The sequence below is a fragment of the Pogoniulus pusillus genome, chromosome 24 (genome assembly GCF_015220805.1).
Source record: "Pogoniulus pusillus isolate bPogPus1 chromosome 24, bPogPus1.pri, whole genome shotgun sequence".
Lineage (NCBI taxonomy): Eukaryota > Metazoa > Chordata > Aves > Piciformes > Lybiidae > Pogoniulus > Pogoniulus pusillus.
The window spans coordinates 13,879,234-13,903,319 of NC_087287.1; the positions used below are offsets into that span (position 1 = coordinate 13,879,234).

Consider the following 24,086-nt stretch of genomic DNA (forward strand, 5'->3'; position numbering starts at 1 on the left):
TACACAAGCTCCCCTGTTATAAACCAAAACAAGGTGGAATCAGTAACACTTTGTAAAGAAATGCAGTACCCATTCTACCTTAAAGCATATTTTAAACCCACTCAGTGCTGACACTGCTGAGAGAAAAGTCTCCTATTTCGGCATAAAACAGGACACTACACCCTAAGAAAGTTTTGCCTCAGAGTAACTCCAAGTACTTTGCCACAGCAGTGTTTCAAACTTACCAGCTATTGATAATGCTGCATCTGGTGGATTTGGATTTGGTCCCAATGCAGAAATCTTGCCCTTTTGCCTGCCTGAAGCAGGAAGCCGCTTGCTGCCAGTGTTTCCTAGTTGCTATGGAGGCTGCCAGAGTAATTGCCACCAGGATCAGACACTCTGACCCTACAGTTAAAAAACAGTGGAACGTGACTACAGAGACCATTTGTCTGCCATGCATCTGCTCAGTTTTCAGCTCCCCATTGATCTAGATACTGCATGGAAAGGCTGCAGGGGCAGAGAAGGGAGGGTAAGAGGGCACAGTGTCCTCTGGGCTTTGTGGCTATTGTAGAGCAAAAAAACAGTAGCTCAGATTTAGGAGGTGGGAGGAACAAAACAAAACGAAAACAAAACCCCCAACCAAACCACCAAAAAACCCAAACCACCACAAACTTTGACAAATAAATTGGTTTGAAACATGGACAGGAGGGCTGAAGCTGAGACAGAGGTCAAATTGCTTTAGGAACTTTTCTTTTTCACAATGAAGAGGAAAGATTGTTCATTTCTATCTTAGTCCTGCAAAGGGCATATCAAAAATGTGCCAGAATACTACATAGAAATTAGCCTCTCAATCTCTACTGTGATCCCTAATCTTCATTTTCTCCTCAGCAAATGTTTACTCTTCTTTCTTTTTTTGGTTGTTTTGGTTGGTTTGTTGGGGTTTTTTTTAGGAGGGAGGGAAGTACTTAATTGCATTTTGTAGGCATTTTTCCAATTAACTGCTAAAAAAAAAACCAAGAAAGGATGACTGCAGTTAGGGAGGATAGAGCACTTAGGAAGCCTGAAGCCATTTGCTGTGCATTCTGCTGCACCCACAGACTACCTGCTCTCATGCCGGCGGCAGAACTGCTGTTCAGTACCAGTGATACAATTCCCTTGCATACTTTGCCAGTTTTAAGGTAAACTCTCTTCACCATCTTCACGTGAATCTATTCTAGACCACCAAGCTGAAACCATCAATAAAGCAGAGGAAAAGAGAGAGGTCAGACAAGACCATCCTAGACCTCGACCATTACCAGTGAAAGTCCTGAAAACATTCCACTGCAGGTTTTTTTTTTTCCAAAGGCCAAGACCTGTGCACTGTGTGAGCAGCCCTAATTTTTAAGGGTGCTGATGGCTGGAGAATCCAAATTTCAAAACAAATTGGGCCAAGACAATAACTGTTATTGGGATTAAATTATCTCTTTATAAGAAAAGTATGGAACAGTCATTTCAAGATGTTCTGCTCTTCCTGTCTTCAGTAACTCCAGTTCAGAGAGCTGAAAACCACCTCTTGTTATTTCCCCCCTTTTAAACTAAGTAATCCTTTCTGCTGGCATATAACAACATTCCTGGAAACATTTAAAAAGGACTTTCAAAGGAAAGAACATTTTTGGAAGTGTAAATTAGTAACATGGCAGAAAATGAGAGGAATCTCAGTCCATCAGCGGAAAGCCTTTATTTTAAAGCATGTAAGCTGTGATGCTACATACAGTTACTTCACACGTACAGACACTATGATTTTGGCCTGGTGACAGTTCTAGAAGTTAATCAGCTAAATTAGGCCATTCAGACAAGACATTTCCAGTTATCTTTTGCCTATCTGAGTTACTATCTGCAAATGCAAACTCTTTTCCGTGGGCTGATACTGATGGGTGCTATGATCTGCTCCTAAGAAGTGCCAGGTACATGCACATTATTAGTAACACGGTGGCTACTAGGTTCCCAGACCTTTCGGTTGGTTTGCAGCTGTTTAGATAGTCTTTACAAACTGGTTTTGTTTAATCCCTGTAGGTGCTTGGCTCGGCTCCACAAGGCTTTTCTCTGCTGCCACAGAGTCACTGTACAGAACAGACTGCAGGTAGCTGATGTACTTTATTGCAGCACGGAGCGTCTCTACTTTGCTGAGCCGCTTCTCCAAGTACTCCTTGGGCAGGTGGTGCCTCAGCTTAGCATAGCCTTCATTGACACATTTAACCCTCTGTCTTTCCCTCTCATTCCTCTTTCTGATGAAAGCTGGCCCATAGGAGTACTCACTTCTGTGGTAACTGGAATGGGGCATTTGGTAAGGAAAGGTGCAGGGCTCAGTGTAGAAGCTCTCCTTGATGAGGTGCTCAGACATGAAAGGCAGAAATGACAAATCTTCAGAGCAAGTGACCTGATTTGGTGTTTCTGGATACATGTGAAACATGACCACTGGGTCAGCACAGAAAGGCCTAGCCAGCTGTACATGCTGAGTCTCAGCACAGATGGGCAACTTGTCCACGAGGTTGCTGTAGCTTTTGCCATCCATCAGGTTCTGTATTTAACCTGAAAATGCATAATTACATCATAATTTAAGGAACTCATACTCAACAGTCAAAAACCTCACCTGGACTTACCAACATGTGGCATTGCCGGCACATTTCAGGAGAGACTTCGAAAGCATTATCTGACATTGCAGAGTGGTGTTGGAATACCATTACAGAAGGCAGGCAATGACCCATTGGAAATACAAGGCAGTGCAAGTCAGCACCACTGATTAAAAATAACTCACAATTTCAAGAAAATAAAGCCACTAAAGCTTCCTAAAGGGAACAGCAAACAAGTCTCCTTTCACCTCAGCTTCAGAAATGGAAAGCATCTACCTTATTGTGCTCCACATAGGTCTAGCTTGCTACAAATTCATCAAAACTTACATCTCTACAGACAATAAACAAAGCAGGCTAATGTCTGAGGCATTCTCTCCACTCCCTTTTCCTCCCTGAAAAACAACTATTAAAATCCACAATTCCAGTAGATTCCCTATCCTATCATTTACTCTATTATCTTAGTTAGATGGAAAAGCTGTGCAGAGAATGCATCTCAGTCTTAATTTTAGGTCTGTTAGGTATTACAAGCATTCTATATAAAAGGATTTACAAAAAGTTCAGAGGATCTCTTTGGGTCCTTGTGCTCCTTCTGTACTCACCTGCAGATTAAACACATATGAAATACTAAATGCAATCCTTCTCAGAAAGGATTATTAAATAATTGATTTATTAAAGGAAAAAAAATCCATTTCTTCATAATATTCTTCCAATCATAAATTATTTCACTAAGAAGGGACTGCAGGCAGTTGCTGGGGCACTGCTAGAAACGCATAACTCCACCTGGCCTACTAAAACCACATCCCCTCTCGTCAGAGCAGCATTACAGCAGACTTAACTATTCAAATCAACCTTACAAGATAATCTTGCAGTATTTGACATGAAGCTACATTACAGTGCTTTCAAACATTTAAATCTCAGCACAGCTGTGGTGCCTGTTACCTAACTTTGCAATTAATTAAAAACACCTAGTTATTTCTAATTGATTACTATGATCCATCCTCACACATTGCAAGCAATACTTGCCTGCACAGAATCTATCCAAAAATGCTCTTTAACACCAACCACTTCCACACATAGTTTCATACACTGCTCTCTAAATCACTTAAGTTAGATTTACACCCTTTAAGTAGAAAACATACTTGAACATTAAACTGGGTTACTAGAAACATTTAGATTCCAGACCACAAAAATCTGTCAAAGCTTCAAATGTTAGGACCACAGTTCCATAAAGTAAATGGGAATCCTCGTGGAGGATTGTTTCAGATGACTTCACACCTGCCACATTTAATAGAAGTTTTACATAGTATGGACACCTTCTCTCAAAAATGTCTCTGTATTCATGTTGTCTTTCATGCACATAGATCTCACAAGAGAGGTCCTGCGAGCTAGGAATTAATTCATTGCATGCTGTTAGACAAGAAAGCCACACACATCTTAAACAGGCACTTCAGTGAACAGGCTGCAAGCATCAACACACTTCCAGTTCACCTTAACATACATGCAGAAAAATCGAGGGGAATATATACATTCTAGCAGACAGTCATCTTTCCCCTCTCTGCTTTCACAGGCTAGGTTATTTTCTGAAAACATTCTACTGAGAGCAGTGTACAAACATTGTCTGAGGAAAAAAAAAGTCTGTTGTTAAATAGCAAAGCCCCCAAACTTTGTAGAAAAACATCACTACAGAGCAAGAAACCAAAATCAATGCAGACCCTCGACATACTTACAGTATTTGTTGCTTAATACCAAGACTTCTGCTGCATAACAGCATTACATAAACCAGTTACCTGCCGCTTCACTACCTGCATGAAGTGCAAAATGCAAGTGTTAGTATCATTTTTCTTTTAGACCAGAGACTCACCAATCTTCAAACGAAAGCAAAATCCACAGAAACAAGATGTGCTATTTTTAAGGTTGATGAATAGTATCTGAAAAAAAAAAAACACCTGAATAATATATAAACAAAAAAGTTAACGTTCAGTTTTTCTTATACTTTAGTAAGGAAGAGATCATATTAAACACAATTCATTAACAAGCCAGAGAACACTGTCACTAAAAGCTGGCAGAAGATGTTTATAAAAAGACTGATATTCAGTGAAGATCTGTTGGTAGATACAGCAACACCCAAGTCTCTTACCTGAATAATGTAGCTTCTTCCGCTGAGTCAGTGACTGCTGCCATTTATAGTCAATTGCCGACATGCAAACTAGCTTACAGTTAGATCTGCTCATTTCTGGTTTGGCTTTTCCACCCACACCACAGCTATGATGGCAACAAAACTTGGCATTAAGGGCTAGAAATTTTAAAACTGTATTGTACACAATCTGAAAAAAAAACAGAGAAGTGATGAGGAATGTACTTTGTTTACTTCCTGTATGTATTCTGTTACACTTACTCAAGTGCTATTCTCTTTAGTGGCATTTTGTGTTTTAATGTCCAAATACAATAGTCAGCTAGAATTTAGTTAAACATTTACCATCCAGGCATTAGCAAAGTCATTTTCATAGCTTCCTTTTGAATTTATTTAGAAGAAATTTGTGATGGCCTCGTCTTTTCTGATCAGGTTACCTGCCTGGTGAATGTGGGGAAGGCTGTAGATGTAGTCTACCTGGATTTCAGCAAAGCCTGGATATTAGGAGGAAGTTCTTCCCAGAGAAAGTGATTGGCATCGGAATGGACTGCCCAGGATGGTGGTAGAGTCACCATACCTGGAGGTGTCCAAAAAAAATCTGGATAAGGCACTTATTGCTGTGGTCTACTTGATTGGACAGGGCTGAATGATAGGTTGGACCAGATGATCTTGGAGGTTTCTTCCAACCTGGCTGATTCTACCATTCTATGATCTCCAGATTACAGGTAGGACACACAGATTAATATGCTCCAATATCATCTTCATTACACATCTGATTTTGAGAAATTCCCTCCTTGCTAAGAAGTATAATGCTACATAAAACATCTTTACTAAAGCACTTATGGAAGCAAGATCAAATTTGCAGTGAGCAATCAGTAGCAAGACAGGTGTTTTAAAGTTTTGCTTCAACTCAGAGGCATAGTATGGAGCAATCAGTCTGTAGACTCAAATCTAATGGTATGTAGACAATACATACATCATCTGTCTGGCTGTACAATGGAACAGGACACAACTTCAAGACTCCCATATTTTACAGTACCTTGACACTTCAGGCTGTCTCACTGTTAGGCCCTTCTACTGATCAAAGTAAAACCATGCACAAAAATAATCCAAATCAGTTTAACTTAAAGCTTTGATTACACAGTGTAAGATTAGAAACACTCCATCTACTACCACGAGAGCTACACAGAGAGGGTCATTGCTAGGGCTTTAAACTGGGTTCAAAGGGGATAAAACCAAGCTCACTAGAAATGAGCCTGGGGTGACATGCTTATGTCAGGGGTGAAATCAATAGCCCAGTTTAAGTGCATTTATACCAGTGCACACAGCATGGGCAACAGGAGGAACTAGAAGCCACTGCACAGCTGGACAGCCATGACAGTTGCCATCACAGAAACAGAATGGCTATAAGCTCTTCAGAGCAATAAAACCTCCTCTTAGCTCCCCCAGCCCCTCCTCACATGGCACCACCTCCAAATCCTTTACATGCCTCATTGCTCTTCTCTGGACATGCTTCAAGACTTCAGTGTCGTTCCAATACTGTGGTCCTCAGATCTGAACACAGTACTCAAGCTGTGGCCTCACCAGGGTTGAGTGCAGGGGCACAATCACTCCTGATGGACACGCTGGTTTTGATACAGGGCAGGATGCCACGGGCCTGGGCCAGCCAGGCACACTGCTGGCTCACGCTCAGCCAGCCAGTCATCAGCACCCCCACATCCTTCTCCATTATGCTGCTTTCCTGCTGTCCTTTTGTGGGGCCACAACACTGTACTCTGCATTCTCCTCATGCCAGCTTCGGGCCTCTTCATAAAGGCAGCCAAGAGGTAAAACAAGTATTAGAAGTGATAGACATGGATGTATTCAACAAACTACATCAGTTCTCTTTAGGGGACCCTAGGAATATCACTGTTGTAATCACTGACAGTGATGACTTACGGGGGTGGGATGTTGAACACAGGAACTGAACCCAAGTCTGCATTATTCCTTTTTTTTCCTGTCCTGTCAGCCCACCTTGAGCCTTTTATTTAATAGATTTCAGAAAGAATCCTATGCCTCCACCAACTAGCCACTCATTGTAATTCCCTCCAGATAAACTTTTTGGAAGACTACATTACTGACAAGAGAATGAAGCTCTGTAACTGCAAAGGAGCTAGTCACTGCACGTGTTGTTAAGGAGCACCTATGTTTCCAGCAGCGACATGACAAAGTTAAGCACGAAGGTACACTTTGCTTTCTGCTCTGTGGGATATACAAGCCAGAAGTACACCCAGCAACACAGAGTACTGCTCCATGTACCATTCCCTTCCACAGTGGAACTGTAAAGAAAGACAATACTGTAACAACATAGAACAGCTAAATCTGACTCAGGGATTAAGGCCATTTTTCAGTTACTAATTGAGCAAGCCTCTCTTTATCTGAGCATCAAATAAGAGCCTATTTCTACTCTGAAGCATTTCAGAGAAGTGCTTTTGCAGATGGCATTTACATGCAGGGTAATGGGGAAAGAAAATGAGATAGAGATAACACACATCCATTTTTCAAAAATCAGTTTTATCTTTGATTGTTACATTCCAAAGGGGATATATGAAAGTTAGTCATCTAGCAACTGTGTACCTCTGAAGAGAGATGAGTACAGAATCACAGATTAAAAAAATACACCTAACTCCCAAGATGACAGGTGCTAGAGAAAGCATGTGCCTTACACCATCAATCCAAACAAATGCAGGAAGGTTTTTGTAATAAATATATTTCATCATATACTAACTCCTGAGACTTTACTCGTGAAAAGAAAGGGTAAAGTTTTTAAGAGATATCATACACATACAATATATTAAGCTACTAAACCAAAATGCCAACACTGTCTTAATACTCACTGCATTTGAGTTTATCTACATCACAGTACTTTAAAGTATGCAGCTCCAAGAGTCAGTGTCCATCGAGGCTTTGCCTTCCATCTGCAAACATCACTTGAAATACAGGCATCTTGAAAGTGTGAGTGCAAGAAATCAAATGATGAATTCAGCCAACTAGGATTTCATTCTCTGATATGAAAACTACACTGCAAGAATTAAGATTTCCAGTACCCCAGTACTAGTCAGCAGAAAATCCAGGTATATTTACAAAAGGACTTTACACAAAGTGATTAGTGAGTTGCAAGTAATCATTGCGTTCCTAGGTACTTTTTAACCACAGAAATAGTAGAGAGAAATATATTGTTAAAAACCACCATAAAGTCACAACTGCAAATAAGGTACCACAGTGGCAACTCAAAGGTTTGTTTTCTTTTCAGTTGCATTAGTGAAAGACATTTGAAAAGGTAAAGACTTCAGCTTTTGGTTAACTTTTTTTCCCCCCCAGTTGCTTTCACTCCAGTACATTCCTCCAATGTTCACGTACTTTATTTCTTTAAATCAATACTAAACCATTCAGTAAAACCTTTCTGAATTGGCAGGATCAGGAAGACATCAGTCAGCTCTCTCAACCAGTCCACTTGACTTTCCTGGAGTCATTTTCATTGTAACACAATTAGCTCAGCACGACGTGACGGTCAAAGACGGATTTGCGTTGCTCCTGGACCTGGAGCTTCCAGCGCTGCTGGGCATACTCCACTTTGTTCAACACATTGGCGCGGCTCCGCGAGCGAGCCAGCACATCGTGTGCGTTTGCGAAAGGCTGGTGATCCTGCAATGCCAAAAACCAGCAGTCAGACCCCAACAGCTCCACCAAGCAACTGCAGGAGTTGGGGGCTTTGGGGTGTTTCTTCTCCCAAACAAGCTGTCTCGACAAGCTGCTCAGTAATAATGACCCTGCAAACTTTGGAGCAGCTACAGCTGCACTTCGACTTCTCTTTCAAAGTTAACTTACAGAATCACAGAACTGTTTCAGCTGCAAAAGACCTTCAGGATCACTGAGTCCAACTACCAACCCAACACTACCATGGCCAGTAAATCTTGTCCCACAGTGCCATGTGACTGAAGCTAGAACAGAGCCAGGCACTAGGAGCCTCCTGTTATTGCTATGAAAGCATTTAACTTTAAAACTGAATTGAAGAGTCAGTTCTGTGCCAGCTCTTGGCCATTAATTGTCAGGCAGTTCAGGACGTTCACACACAGCTTTTATATAAAACCAACACACTCTGATGTTTACCAAACTAAGTCTATTGTACTGAGCTGCCTAAAAGGAAAGAGTCAATACAGCTGTTTAAGTGACAGAGCTCAACAATAACTGAGTGCTTGTTTAATATTCACTCTCTCTATTTCCTAACAGTACCTGCAAAGTTTTCTTTTCTTCTATCAAATATAACCAAGTTATAAACTTTAAGAGTTGGAAATTAATCTCTTGTTTGACTGTCCAAGTGTTTTGGACAAAGTCATGCTGCTAAAGCTATGGAAGAAAGCATCATCTCTACAATATATAATGAAAAAGGTTTCATAAGGTCTTATATTCTCTTCTTGTAATGGTACTGAAGGCAAACTTATTCTGGTTTTGTTAAAATCAGAAAGCCCTCACTGTGTTTGAGACTGGGAAACAAAAATCACTCGTGGACTAGTCCCCTTTTCCTCCCAAACACGGCTGTTGTGTTGGAATATATCATCACATTCTGGATTCTAGTTGTAATGCTTACTTGCAGTCCTATTCTGTTTCTCTGTGGTGGAGTTGCCACCCCTGGAGGTGTTCAAGAGGCACTGAGTGACATGGTCTAGTTGACGGGATAAGGCTGAGTGATAGGCTGGACTGGATGATATTGGAGGTCTCTTCCAGTCTGGTTGATTCTATGATTATGATTCTTCTCTGAGAAAATAATCTGTATCTAAAGCTGGATAACTGAAGCAGGCCTCACCTTACTACTTTCTAGTCCAGTGAAAAATTAAAGAGTAGCTTCACAGAAGTCATCACACAGCTTTCTTTTTCTCTGCCTTCAGGAAAAGCATTTACACTGCCTGGCAAAAAAGGCTGCTCATCCCAAGAACAGCTAACTGTTCCAATCCTTACGTTAACCCAAATACAAGCACTCTGGTGAACTTACCCCAATGTCTTCATCACTTTGTATGAGTTGTGAATGTCCAAAGAGACGTCTCTTCAGTATAGGTTCCACCAGTGTAAGGTAGACCATGTACAGAAGAAGTAGGCCCAAAATAGACAGGTATATGATGATTGTAACCTACACAATGCAAGCACAGGTTATGCCAAAACCATGGCATTCCCCCTACAATCCCTCAGCAGGCAAAAAAGACCAGAAACGGTGTACATGCAAAGTTTCTGATGAGCCTGTCCATCTCTGGTAGTGTCAACCAACAGCTTAAAACTCACAAACTACAACCTGGTATTAACAGGGTTTTGGGCAGACAGATGTTAACTCAGAACAGTTTCTCTTAGAGAGGCCTTGCAGAAAATCTTAAGTTATTCATCTTAAAACAACTTGCTGTTATAAATCTCAGCTCAAGACAAATGTTCCGTTTGGCCACTAAACTGGGGTGACAGATTTGAGGGTTCCTGCATGGTCTCCTTTCTCTAGCATAGATAGGCTTTCAAACGGTCACTAAGAGAAACAGGAAGGCAAAAAGAAAAGCAAACAAACTTCTAAAAGACCAATGAAGGAATCTGCATTACAAAAGAAAAGATATCCCACATTATCTATTCATCCCAGACAAGATCTTGGTTCTTATCCTATCCAACAGGGGAAGAATGTGAAGAACATAGAAACCATCTGTCAGAGCAAACAGATAATCTCACTCTTTTTAGCTTGCCAGGGTACAAAGAAAATGTAGTGTATTTAAGCAAGCTGAATAAGGAGAGGCCCTTCAAAATAACAATGAAAACAATGTCCAAAGCTTCACAAAATGTCCTAAACCACTCAATTCCAGCAAAGTGCAAAGCTTAATCTCAAAAGTTGAGATCTCCAATGATGGATCTCAAGCTCACTCCATCTACAGCATGACACTACTGCTACTACTCAAAATAAACTGTGAACAATTATCATCAAGAAAAGTTAAAACTTGGGCTTTTTCTCTTTATTTCTGTAAAAGATGACATATTTACTAACCACTTTAAGTATTTAACATATGCCAAGAGAATTACATTGTTTACCTTAATTGTGACAGAGCTTCTCTCTTCATATTTGCATTCACAACGTAAGCAGTAAGCTTCTACATCTGGTCCAGGGACAGGCATAGGCTCAACCACATGAAGACAATCACTGAGAAAAGACAAAACCAGCACACAACTGAGTGAGCAGATTCTAGTTTACCTGTTCCACGGTGTATGCAGACCCCAGCTGCATAAGGCAAGAAGCCACCTTTGCTTAACTTCAGCTGTTCTATAGGATAAGTATCCAAGATGTTTAAAAGTTACTAAATCACTACTCCATCATTATTTGGCTTAAACAAGAAATGCTGCTACTGAGAAGCTGCTAAGCAAGTTTTGAGACCTTTCTAGCTCAATATAATACTTTCACTGAAAAGTAAGAAAGTTTAAGATGGCAGCATAATGAATTCAAGGACTTCAACCCCAGCATGAATGCATCATTTGACACTGTCATCATGGATGGAAGTAAATTCCAGCTTTTCTTCAACATACTTAAGTCTTAATCTATCCTACTACTATCTAAGGGAGATGAAACTCTCTTTGGTGCTCATGAACAGATGTTCTTTTTTCTTTCCATTACAAGTTATAGGCATGAGAGGAAAAAAAAGTCAGATAGGTTGTTTCTAAGCAACCAGATAGTGAATGAATGAACAGCAATGAGTTTCCAAAGTTGGACCAGGATACAAAAACATAATTTGATTTAAAAGATTTCAAAATACAAGTCTGATCATGCCAAAAAGGCTGGCAACCTTATGGGCACTCTATAGCATAGCACTAAAGTCCAGCTGCCACAAGACAATTGCTACCACCAGTAACTTTAGCATTTTTGCTGACTCGGTCTGCCTGTTCACACTCAAAACACTCAGAACACTGACAGAACAAAACTCATGTTTCACCCTTATTAATTCAGTGTTAGGACAGTAAGAAGCAGGTAATGAAGCAAAATGCCTGAAGTGAAAGCAGCAGCCTGGGAGCCAACACTCTGCTGGGCTAGATTGCAAAGCTGCAAACACATGGCCAGACACTAACACATCTCTTCTGTTTTCTTTGTATTTCTCCCTCATAACCAAAACTATTGAGCAGCAAGTCACATCCTCTGGAAGGGAGTGGAAGGATTATTTTTCTCACTTATCTGAAAGAAGAATTACATTCTCCTCTGTGGAGGAGTGCAGCACTCAAGCTACAAAATAAAAAATACATGGAGGTTATAATTATGCAATTTCTGTTCCTATGATTGAAGGCTTGCATCAGTATGCTGCACGAGCACAGCAGAAAGCTTGGATGTAACCTAAGCCTGCCACTCACAGTGGTTAGTCTGTTACTGTGAATATACTCAACACTAATCTAAGCTTTTGTTTTCTCCAGTGTTTCAAGTTGCTAGGAAATGTAAAATCTACCAGAAGCTTAGAATTTTGGTGAGTTTCTTTGGACTGCAATTCCATGGCAATTTTGGAGGAAAATGTAGAACAAACAGATCCTTTTCTAAACAATTCTCCCACTCAACTGCCTCTACAGAGCTACCTTCTCCCTTTCAGCCCAAGTAACGACACCAAGGGAGCAGTTCTTTAACGACAAGCCAGGCTAATAAGAAGGGCAGCTTCTGCATAGACTTCCAGTTCACTTGGCTTATAGACAGGGTGCCCACCCTCTCTCCATCCCTGGCCATGACTACCATTGCAGTCAGCTTCTGCACACCAGTACTATCAAAGTACAAAATGCCTACACCAACACCTTCCCAGTAGGTTTTTAATCCTGTAGGTACTTAGGCATTGCTGTGCAACAAGATAGGACTGCTCCAATAGTTCCAAACCTGAGTCCAGAGGGGAGAATGCTTTTACTGGTGTGAAAGCACTCCACTCCACATTGATGTTAGCATAACATTTGCCAGTCTGAAGCCAAAGACCAGAACACTCCAACTGAAAGTCCTGAAGCATCTAAATCGGAGTATCATGATGCACATTACAAGTCAGCTTTACATTTTCACTTTGTGTCTGGACAAGCCAGCAGTAAATAGTCATTATACTGCATCCAATTCATGAAGACATCAAAAATGGATTAAAGGATGGTGTACATCACCCAGATCTGTTCAGTAACAAGCCACTTCCACTGATGCAAAAACCAATGCACAGCACTACATCTGTCTTTTCACTGTAGATAAACTAGCAAGCCAGCGGCAAGAAGACACTTCAAAGTCAGTCATGAAATGATCCCAGACCATCACTTTAAAAGATTAACTCAAAAAAAGGAGACTCAAAATAGTCAAACATTCAAAGAATTTCTCCTTCAATCAGTGCCAATATTGATTCAAAGGGAAATAGGGTTTTGTCTTCTAGTAAGGCACTCACTAAACAGTCTCCACTGGAAAAATAAGTGTTAAACAAGTGCAAGACATATAGCTTCTCTTGGCACCACTATAGGAGACTTAAACATAGTAACTATAGAACAAGTCTTTAAGCAGTAAGACTCAATATAGTTCTTCATGCCACACACACTCACCAGTCTTTCTGTGACACATTTTTGTTGTAAATATTGCCTGAATGGTCTTTGTAAGGAGGGCAGATGCACTTACACCGCACATCCTCAGAATTCTGGAAAGTAAACAACAAATTATGGTTAGTAACCACAGCCAGATACAGACAGCTCACCTCATGTAATAGATGAAATATTTAACACAAACTACTCTCAAGTACTCAGGATTTCCTTTGAGTTTAAGGACTTTTCAAACTCAATAAGCAAGCAGAGAACTTCATCAAGTAGCATCATTTTAAACAGCAATCGTTCTTCTCAAGGAAAATATGAGGCTTAAGCTCAATTGTCCCTTTTGAAAAATAACACACATTCAGAAGTCACTAAGGTTGTGTACTCAGCTATTCAATCAGAGGGCAGCTCTGTAACAGACGTAGCAATGAGCTTCCAATGAATGAAAGAGTATTGGCTGCAAACAGAAGTCAGCCAAAGACATGTGTGTGGGTAATTCTGTCCTTCCTGACATCAGAGAAACAACTGTAAGGAAAACTGTTACAGGGACTTATGAGGAGAGTCTGAGGGAGCTGGGGATTTTCAGCTTGGAGAGGAGGAGACTAAAGGGTGACCTCATTCATGTTCACAAATATGTAAGTGTTGGGCACGAGGAGGATGGAATCAGGCTCTGCTCTGGGATGCCCAGTGACAGAGCAAGGGGCAATGGGTGGAAGCTGAAGCATAGCAAATTCCACATGAACCTGAGGAAGAATTCTCTTCCCTGTGAGGGTGACAGAGCACTGGAACAGGCTGCCCAGGGAGGTTGTGGAGTCTCCCTCTTTGAAGATATTCAAGAAGCATCTGGATGCATTCCAGTGTGATCTGCTCTGGGTGATCCTGCTCTGGCAGGTGGTCTGGACAAGACAATCTTTTGAGGTCACTTCCAGGCCCTGACATTCTATGATTCTATGACTGTTACAACCTATAGTCTTCTCTTACATGGCAACAGCATATTGTGAGGTAAAGACATTATTAAAAAAACAAAGGAAATCCAAATTAAAGCAAGGCAAACGTGAAACATGATTGAAACTTGTAAAAGCAAGGTTAGAAAAACAAGTTAAAATCTGCATAAGTAACAAGAGGTACTGCAGAAGGAAGTGAGAAAAACAAACTGTTATGGACAGTGAGAAAGAACTAGCACCCAAAATTAACATTTAGGTAACTCCCAGGGAAATAAAAGGACTTTCAGAAAAAGACCACTTTGTGTAGAATCTTAAAGTAATTCCTGCCTTTCCCAAACTGCACAAGAATTGAAAACCCTATAAAGAATACAGGGAAGGCTAGCAAGGGCTTATAGATGAAAGCATTCTCCAACCCACATCAGAGTCACTTATTTAAGCAGATGGTAAGGATAAACATGGCTTATCTGAAGTCCAAGGCAGTTTCTAACAGCGTGACAAAAGAACTGTCATAAGCAGCATTGGTAACAAACTTCTACCCTGAACAATCAGATCAGAATAACACTAAGTAGATGAAGGTCAGTTGAAAAATCCTGACTCTGACAAGTCTATCACAGTATCAACAAGGTTGGAAGAGACCTCACAGATCATCAAGTCCAACCCTTTACCACAGAGCTCAAGGCCAGACCATGGCACCAAGTGCCACGTCCAGTCCTGCCTTGAACAGCTCCAGGGACGGCGACTCCACCACCTCCCCGGGCAGCCCATTCCAGTGCCCAATGACTCTCTCAGTGAAGAACTTTCTCCTCACCTCCAGCCTAAATTTCCCCTGGCGCAGCCTGAGGCTGTGTCCTCTCGTTCTGGTGCTGGCCACCTGAGAGAAGAGAGCAACCTCCTCCTGGCCACAACCACCCCTCAGGTAGTTGTAGACAACAATAAGGTCACCCCTGAGCCTCCTCTTCTCCAGGCTAAACAATCCCAGCTCCCTCAGCCTCTCCTCGTAGGGCTGTGATCAAGGCCTCTCCCCAGCCTCGTCGCCCTTCTCTGGACACGCTCAAGCATCTCAATGTCCCTCCTAAACTGGGGGGCCCAGAACTGAACACAGTACTCAAGGTGCGGTCTAAGCAGTGCAGAGTACAGGGGCAGAATGTCACTGCTGGTCTCACCGTGGAAAAGTCAAATAGCTGATTGCCATTAAAAAGCAAGTACAAGCCAGGCACATGGCTACACTGGCATTGGGAAAGCCTGTACCGCGAGGAGATACGATGTTCTCAGCCAGTCACAGTGACGCTAAGATTACAGCCCCAAATACTGACCGAGCAGGAGCAGCAGCTGCGTGTCTGTGGCCACTCACCTGTGGTGAGGCCGCAGGAACCGAGAGAGCCACGGAAGGACCCGCTCGGGACGCTGCGCACGGCGCTGCAGAGAAGGCAACAGGCGCGCAGCCCCCGAGCCCAGCCCAGCCCCGGCAGCCACCAGAGCAGCACCTGCTCCAAGAAGGCCTGCCCAGCACAACCGTGACTACCACTCGTACTTTGGCGTGGTGGCATTCCCGGGCACCGCGTCGGGACTTTACACGCTGCTACGGGCGTACGGCTGGGCAGACACGGGCGCCGCTCGCACTCTGCCCTCCGGGGCGGCCCGCACAGCCCCGCGGACTCGACGCCGCAGCCTGCGCTTGAAGTAAGCAAGGCAGCAGCGACGCAGGGCAGCACCCGGCCACAAAACTGGTCTCAGCCGCCTCCTAACGCAGGCCGAGGGGCGCCGAGCGACCGCGGGGAAGAGGAGAGGAGGGCTCTGGTAGCGGGAAGGGGGAGTACCACCGTGATCAGCTCACCTTGGCTTCAGCTCCCAGCCCTGCCAGAGCGGCCAGCACCAGCAGCGACCAAAGCCGCGCCCCGCTTCCGCAGCCGGCCGCCATCTCGGGCCCCAACTACTTAACGCCGCCGCACCGCCGCCGCCCCGGGCCCCCCGGCGCCCGCCGCCATCACTTCCGCCTTCCGCCGGCCCCACGTGAGGCGTGGTCCGCCGCGGTGGCGTCCCTGTGGGAACCGCCCTGCCGCCGGCTGGTTCCGAGCTGAGGTCGTCCCCGCGAATATTTCCTCCTAATATGCAGTCTGAGCCTACGCCGCTGCAGCTTAAGGCCGTTCCCTCTCATTCTGTTGCTAATTAATGTGAGAAGAGAATGGCACCGGCCTCTCCACAAAGTCCCCTCAGGCAGCTGTAGGCAGCGACAGCATTTCCTGCCGTGGTCCCTTGAGACCGGCAGCCCGAGCGGCTTCCAAGTTATTCCTGCTCCAAACCCACCCGGCGGTGCCAGGGCTGGATCCGCCTTGTACCGGCAAGGGCTGGAGCCCAGCCGGGAAAGCTACTCAAGGCTTTTTCAGCTTCCCTGAGCTTCACTTCACAGCGCTACAGCAGCCTGCGTGGCTGAGCCCGTGTATTGCCTCTCCTTTTTTATGCGCCCTGTGTCCTTCCCATATCCATTTGCTGTACTAAACTGCCAAGTAACAGCGCTGTACCTTGCCAAAAGCTGCTCTATTCCCTCTCCTTCCTCGGCCCCCAGCTAGCGGCCGTAGTTTCACAGGAAAGAGCGCCATAGGTGTGGTATGTACGCGTGGCAATGGTGCTCTTACACTTGGGTTTAACACAGTGACTTGTGTAACGCTAGCAGTGCATCAGGCGTCTCGGTAGAGGAGCTTGAGCTGCCATGGAAACACAAAACGCCTTCATTTGAAACCCAGGGGGAATTGCCATCAGAGCATAATGCGCACACATCAGGTTTCGGCCTCAGCCAAACAATGAGTTCGTTCACTGTATCTGCAGTGAGAGTGCTTTGAACGGCAAAGGTGGCTCCGTGGCCCCCTCGCCGCCCACGCTGAGGAGCGAATCAGCTGCTGAGCTGAAAAGCAGGCTGGATCTCTAGAAGAGCAGGGGTCAGGTTTGGAGCTGAAGTGAACGGTGCGCCGTTCCAGCCGCATCACTGCATCGGGAACAGCTCGGTGTAGGAAGGGATTTCTGATAGACTGATTTTCCAACACACTCAAAGAGTTCTAATGCACAGGTCATAAAGGCACTTTTTTTTCCCCCCAGCTGGCCATTCCAGTGTGTCTCTAGCTGTTGGGGGGAGCTGCTCCAGGGCTGTATCTTTTCTGCTCAGTCATCTTGTAAAAATAGCTTATAAAGAGCTTTATCTTGCCAGGTGCTGCGTGTGCAGAGCGGGGTTCTGCTTTCCGTTTCCCGGTGCATCATCTTTGTAGGCAGCAGTGTACTAAGCCTTGTCTCCTCCTTACTGTGCTGCTCTGACTCACATGTGAAAGAGAGGATGTTAAAACCTTTTGCCTGAAAAATAGCTTTGTGCCCTAAGTGGTATTAACGCTGGACTCCACCGTGCTGTGTCAAGCGACTCATCGCCGAGCAGGCATTCATTGTCACGGAGTGGATGTTCCTCAGGGCAGGTAGGGTAGACAGTGTTTACCAAAATTTTAATCAACTGCATTATAATTGTTTCTTACTAATGCGAATTACCATCTTTTTACTGCAGTTCAGCCTTTGCACATTTAGAATTTGCCTGCTTCCTTTTCTTTTCTCAGCTGAGAAAATCTTTTTCATTACCAACAATGACATAAAAGAAAAATCTGAAGGGATTATGTAAAGAAGTGATTGAATCAGCACTTCTGCAGTCATTGCCAACATGAAAGCAATGTGACATTTGCACAGAAAGAAAAACAAAGCCACTGCAGATTCTCTTTTGTCTGTTCCCTGTGTTCAGTTAAAAAAAAAATTAAATGATGGCAGCACTTGTTATTACAGCAGCCTTTACTTAGCAAAGAAGTGTGGGAAGCAATTAATTGCAGTGTCAACTGCTCTAGGCTAATAAGAAATCCACCTTTTAGCTGGCTGGCTATTTGCATCTCTTGGAATACATTGTGACACTGGTACTGCACCCCTTAAAATCAACAGTGCAGTTTGCTCTAGTGAGTTTCTGCTCTGGGCCCTGACAGTGTTCAGATCCAGCTGGTATTCTGGCCTCCTGGTCTCTGCCCTCCAGCAACACAAAGAGAAATCGATGGTGGTGAGGTAGTTGTGGTGTGAGGTTTACAATAAAAGCAAGCTTTCCAAATAGAGCTCATCTCGGAGCCCCGTTACATTACAGTAATGCAGTGTAATGGCTGGTGGCTTCCTTCCACGAGCAAGGCATCATTTTGCAATCTGCTCTTCCAAGTTATACAAAGCCTTTCACAACGGAAATGTGTGCATATGGAAAGGACAAGCTCGACAAAGTGTTTGCCTCTGTGTTTCTCTATTTGTATTGATGTTTGTAATGTAAAGCAAATGGAGGGAAGTGCTGGAAGAGCTCTGCATTTGTTTTATCTTTCTGTCTCAGCGAATCGACTCCTGACTTTTCTGCGGGCTGTAAGAGATCAAGGTCCCTCACTGCTCATGCAAGGTCAGCCAGTTCTCGCACACTGAAGCATTCTGTTGGTACCAGCTGATTCCCCATATCGCACCCGTGGGATGCATGCCGTGTTCTGCACGTGGTTTCAATTACTGACATGTCCTGTGCTCTTATCAGTGCAATTACTGGTGGACATCCCTTCCTTCAGCAAAGAAGTGCTGCAAATCCAAGGAGCAGCAGCTTGCACATGAGAAGAGTTCTTGAACTGGTTAACCACGATCTGTAAATCCACGAGTCTGACTTCATCCTTTTTTCACTTGATGAACAGCTTTTGCATCTGTTTATTTAGTCCAAAATGTATTAATAGCCTCTACTAGGCCTGATCCAGCAGGACCCTGGGCACCCTGCATGCATTGCCCATAGCCAAAATCAGCACTTCTCCACATACTCTGTCTTGCACTCCCTCTTCTCCCCCAGAGAATTTTTTGCCAGAGGCATATTTCCATGGAGGCAACCACATCCAAAAAAAGACCCACAGTTTCTTTGCCACTTAGAGTAATCCACTGGGATTCCTCTAATAAATCCATGCTCCCTGTTTCATATTCCAAGGGATTGGCACTAGAAGTAAAGCCACCATCAATGTTCTGATACACTCTGAACAGTGCCAGCCATTTCATCCCAATCTTTGTTGAAACCTATATAGAAACACCATAGCCAGTGAGAAATCTGTTAAAAGCAGGGCAAGACTACAGTTAGAGTGTAATTACAAGCCTTTTTGTGACAAAGGTTAGCATTACCTTTCCCACACTTGTTGCTAAGCAGAGGGATTTTAACCAATTACCTCAGTGAGGAAACTGGGAACCCCTCCATGTGTTTGCTTCCCTTGCCTGCTATTTTGGTCTCTTCTCCAAAGCATACATCAGGTGCCCTGGATGATGCGGGCCCCTCATTCACACATCAGTGTGGCTAGGAAATGAGGAGCACACACTCAGCACCTGGCTGGCCTGTGTGAGTGGCAACAGCGCAGGTACTTTGTGGATGCCTGTTTTAATTGGGAGTTCTTTATTTTGTCAGCAGGCATGGGCAAAACAAAATGAAAGCTTGGAGGCAATGACTTGAGTTTTAATCTCTTCAGCTAGCCTTTTCCACCTGTCTCAGAAATTGGCTTACCTATTGCATTTACTTCTACTTTTACTGGTTTGTTATGTAACAAAGGGGTTTTTTTGTTGGTTTTTGTTTGTTTGTTTGTTTGGGTTTTTTTGTGTTACATCATCCCTTATAACTGCAGGAGCAAGAATCTCTATCTTCTTCTTCACCCAGGAAACCATCCTTAATCATTGCTTATCCCTAGCAACCACAGTATCACACAAGGTATTTCTTACTAACAAGGAAAATTCTAGTAATTGCACATGTGTCGACCTGCACATAGGAGGGAAGTTGCATTCAAAGACAGCACTGTGGAAAGGGGACCAGGTGCTTCAGAAGACCACAAATATTGACACTGTGTCAATATTTTGTATTGCTAGCTTGTACACACAAGGCTCAACTCTTTGTCTTCTGCCACTCATAGTTATGGGTGTCAAATTCATACATAGGCTGTTAAAATGTACACAGTGAAAATCAGGAGAAGTCATCCAAGCAGACAAGGCCCTCAGTAGCAGCTTTCTAACACGAACTTACTTCTAGTGTTAGACCTTTTGCTCTGAAGTTTGTGCCTGGGTGCTCGCTCAGTGAAAAGTCTCATTTCATTCAGCTCGGGAGCAGGAAATTCTGCCCTTTGCATTTCATTCAGACTCAGTCTCTACTAGGGACAGCCTAATAGCTGGTGCTCCCGAAGCTGCTGCGCAGCATTGATTTTATGCCGCCACATCGCCAGAGTGTGTGTGGAAGAGGCAGCACAGCAGATGCCCTACTTGCTCTGTTCCCATGACAACACCCTGCAAAGCAGCTCCCTGCGAGCTTCCTGCTGACTGCCTCAGCACCTCTGACAGCCCTGCCTAGGCTCCAGCTTTCAACCCCAGACAACACCTCCTCCTTCAATTACAAACTGTGTTCTACAAGGAAAAACTGTCGTTTTGAAAGAGTGATGTTTTGACTGTCAGGACAGAGAGCATTAAGCTCTCCACCACCCAAATATAGGGAGGATGGCTGAGTTTACTTTGCCATCTTACACTGTGCACTGCTTCTCGGTAATGTAATCAGCAATGACTTTTGGTTTTGCTCCAGGGACCATATTTATTTTCATTGGTGCTGGGTACAGCATGCCTGATTCTCTGTGTGTGCTGAAGTGAATTAAAATAAAACAGCAGTGCAAATAACTCCCGGATTCATGTAGAGAAAGGCAAGGAGTTGTTTGGACTAATTACTGTGGAGAGGAAGATCTTTTGTTGGAGGTGAGCCTCATCCTCCCTTCCTCCAAAAGCTGCATGCCTCCTGGGATTGCCTGAAGAGCCAGGCCTTCACAAGGGCCAGGGACAGATCAGCCAAGCCAGCAGCTCTCCAAGCAGAATTCTTTGGAGCTGGTGCTTTTGACTGTATAGATGAGAAATGTGGAGCATAAAGATTAGTTTATAGCATTGAAAGTAGGTGACAGTGGAGGAAAGTGAGCTAAGTTTTCCTGCCTGCCAGTCCAGTGCAGTGCTATAGTGAGATGGAGAATGATTAATTTTTCAAGTCACGAATATTTAAAACCATTTCTTCCAGATTCCAAGTTTATTTTGCTTTTTATATGTAACCCAAGAACTCAGTGGCTTTGTTTGAACCACTCCAAGTTGCTTAGTATTTGCATCAAGGAGTGCATATTGTTATCCAAATAGGAGGGTATCAAAATTAGGCTTGATAACCACGAAAGGGCTGAGATCCTTGCTGGGACTCACCTAAGGACTGGAACCCACAAAGGGTCTTCTCCAAGCCTGCCTGACTTGCACCTGAATATTAACAAGGTTACAGTATCACAGTATCATCAGGGTTGGAAGAGACCTCACAGATCATCAAGTCCAACCCTTCACCACAGAGCTCAAGGCTAGACCATGGCACCAAGTGCCACATCCAACCCTGCCTTGAACAGCCCAGGGACGGCGACTCCACCACCTCCCAAACACCGAGTGCTATCTGGACCACATCGCAGAATGCTGACAGGCCCAGAGGTGACAGCACATAACTCATCCCAGGCATTTACTCCCCCAGCAGCAACTGAATTCCTTGTGTCCTGGCTGCTGTGTCTGAGATCCACAGCACTGCAAAACTCAGTTTAAAATCCACTGCAAAAGCTTGTTGCCCTGGTAGATGGAAAGCAGTTGGTATGTTTTGAGCTCAGAGCGTCTGCTCAAAGGCTGTGCATCCTGCTACTTGCACAACATGCATATTTTGATCTGGCCCATTAGTCAGTGTTGTCCAGCCCAGGCATTTCTGTGACCCCAGCATCAGCCTGCATATTACCTTCCACTTCATTTAATTACTGGCTGATCTGCTGTTCCGTTTCATTTGATCTGAGCCTTAAAGACCAGACCACGTGTACTGGAAATTACGCAATGTACATTCTTAACTGGGACGGCTTCAAGCAGGTGCTGAGGAACAATTAGATCACTGTCCACAGAAGCTGCCATTTAACTAGGAAAGAAAAGACAATTCTAAATAAGACATATGCAGAGAGCGCTCCGAGATTGCTCACACTGATAATAAAAATGAATCAAATATCATTAGCAGTCTCCAGAGAGCCCAGTACATCATGTGCTTCTGAAATGTGCTTCTGGCTGTTCTCTGCCTGAGGAGAGCACTCGCTTCTTTCATCATCTCAAGGGCAGAAAAGAGCTTTGTTGCACCAAGAAAAAGATCGAAATGTAGAGCTCTTTTTCAAAGAGAGTCCATCTGGGCCAGCCCATGGTGTAGTGGTGCAGAGCAGCCATAATCTCTGACCTCCAGGTCAATAAACACATGCAGGTGATTCTACTAAATACACAGCCTTACATTTCCTCCAATAGAGTGGGACTGAACCTGGAGGCAGTCTGCTCTGAGCAGTGCTCCCTGGGGGGCTTTTTCTGTACCCACTTAAATGCAAACATGGTTGTTTTTTCAGGTAGGCAGCATGCTGCATGCAGGAGAGCTGTGGGGAGAGTTAGTTATTAACAACAGTCTCTTAAGGATTACCTCAGCACACAGTTATGTCTACTAAACACTCATGTCATTCCTTTTGCCATCTTTCCTGTCTCCTTCAGTAGCCACCTTGCCCTAATTTAGACTTGTCAGGCTCAAAAGCTGGGCACTGGATCCGTTCTTTCTCTGTCATGTTTAATGTGTTGGAGCTTCTGGGCTTTACAACAACTGAATGTATTGGTTGGGTTCTGTGTATTTACCTCTTTTGGTTTGGGTTTTGTGTATAGTGAGAGAAGTTCAAGGTTCTGTTTGTACGTGAGCACGTAGTCATACAGACCTGCAGCCCTCCACAAACCACTTTTATGGTTGGTGCATTTTATCCTTTCATCCTACCAAGCAGAGCCCTGAGACCTTCCCAAAGCTGTGCTGTGAGATAGCCTCCACTGAGCCTACCATGTTGACTGCAGCAGTTTGCAGCTCTGAGGATGGGGCTTAGAGGGCCCGCAGCAGCAAGAACAAGGTTTTTGCCTTTCCCATCCTGCCCATGTATCTGCATTGTCCATCCCCTCAGCCTGCTAATCATAACCACAGCATGCTCAAAGAGCATAGTATTTGTCAAGGCCTTAGTACTGGAGCAGGATATATGATCGTATGATCTTTTCAGAGCTCTACAGTGGGCAGAACTACAGCATCTCCACTGCTGAAGTCATTGCTCTGTAGCAAGCTCCTCTAGGACCCTGTCCTCATAGGTTTTTTCAATCTCCTAAAACATTGACCAAGACCATAAGGAGCCCCACTGAGAGATGTCTCAGCCCTCACACCTAACCTGTACCTGAGATCTTTGCTTTACCCATAACTTAATTGGAAAGCACTGAACAGGACTGTGGAAGATGTATTTTGACCTTAACATCTCAGCATACGAAGCAGCAGGAGGAAAGAGATGCTAGGCAGAAGCTTCCTTGCAACCAAATGTGGTCTCAGTTGGAGCAAATTCTTGTAGAGAATGCTAAGCAGTAAATGCCAAGTTAATTAGCCCTCATACATAATTTGTTTTTAAAATACACTATCATTTCCTTCTGGAGGAACAAGAGCTCATTCCCCCCTTCTGCCAGCCTGAAAAGTCAACCTGGAAAAACGTCACTGAAGCCTAAACAAGAAGCATCAAGATACTTTCAGCAGAGGAGCTCTCTATGCCTAGAAGGAGCTTAAAATCCACATAGTTCCTCTCTGCACCTGCTGACTCAGAAGGCCAAATAACCCTTCCAGGACACCACTCACAGCAGACTCACATCACTGGATTTTGAGATATTTGCACTGCTGAGACCCACTTTCCCTGTTACACCAGCTCCAAGTCATGTTTTGCCCAGTTA

At 43.9% G+C, this 24,086-nt stretch overlaps 2 protein-coding genes across 3 annotated transcripts; both read right to left on the reverse strand.

Moving 5' to 3' along the window:
* Positions 1 to 1,688: 1,688 nt before the first annotated feature.
* On the reverse strand, positions 1,689 to 6,122 carry ASCL3 (achaete-scute family bHLH transcription factor 3). 2 transcript variants are annotated; one of them, XM_064163981.1, is made up of 3 exons: positions 4,726 to 6,122; positions 4,316 to 4,390; positions 1,689 to 2,547 (listed from the first exon to the last, which is right to left on the reverse strand). In XM_064163981.1, exon 3 carries the CDS (start codon positions 2,528 to 2,530, stop codon positions 1,991 to 1,993), a length of 540 nt encoding a protein of 179 aa, XP_064020051.1. In that variant the 5' UTR covers positions 2,531 to 2,547; positions 4,316 to 4,390; positions 4,726 to 6,122; the 3' UTR covers positions 1,689 to 1,990. The 2 variants fall into 2 exon arrangements, with proteins under 2 accessions (XP_064020051.1, XP_064020050.1); XM_064163980.1 differs by lacking the exon at positions 4,726 to 6,122 and having other exon boundaries at positions 4,316 to 4,468.
* Positions 6,123 to 7,253: 1,131 nt separating this feature from the next.
* On the reverse strand, positions 7,254 to 16,317 carry TMEM9B (TMEM9 domain family member B). Its single transcript, XM_064163694.1, has 5 exons — positions 16,063 to 16,317; positions 13,303 to 13,394; positions 10,810 to 10,918; positions 9,749 to 9,883; positions 7,254 to 8,403 (listed from the first exon to the last, which is right to left on the reverse strand). Exons 1-5 carry the CDS (start codon positions 16,144 to 16,146, stop codon positions 8,248 to 8,250), a joined length of 576 nt encoding a protein of 191 aa, XP_064019764.1. The 5' UTR covers positions 16,147 to 16,317; the 3' UTR covers positions 7,254 to 8,247.
* Positions 16,318 to 24,086: the final 7,769 nt, after the last annotated feature.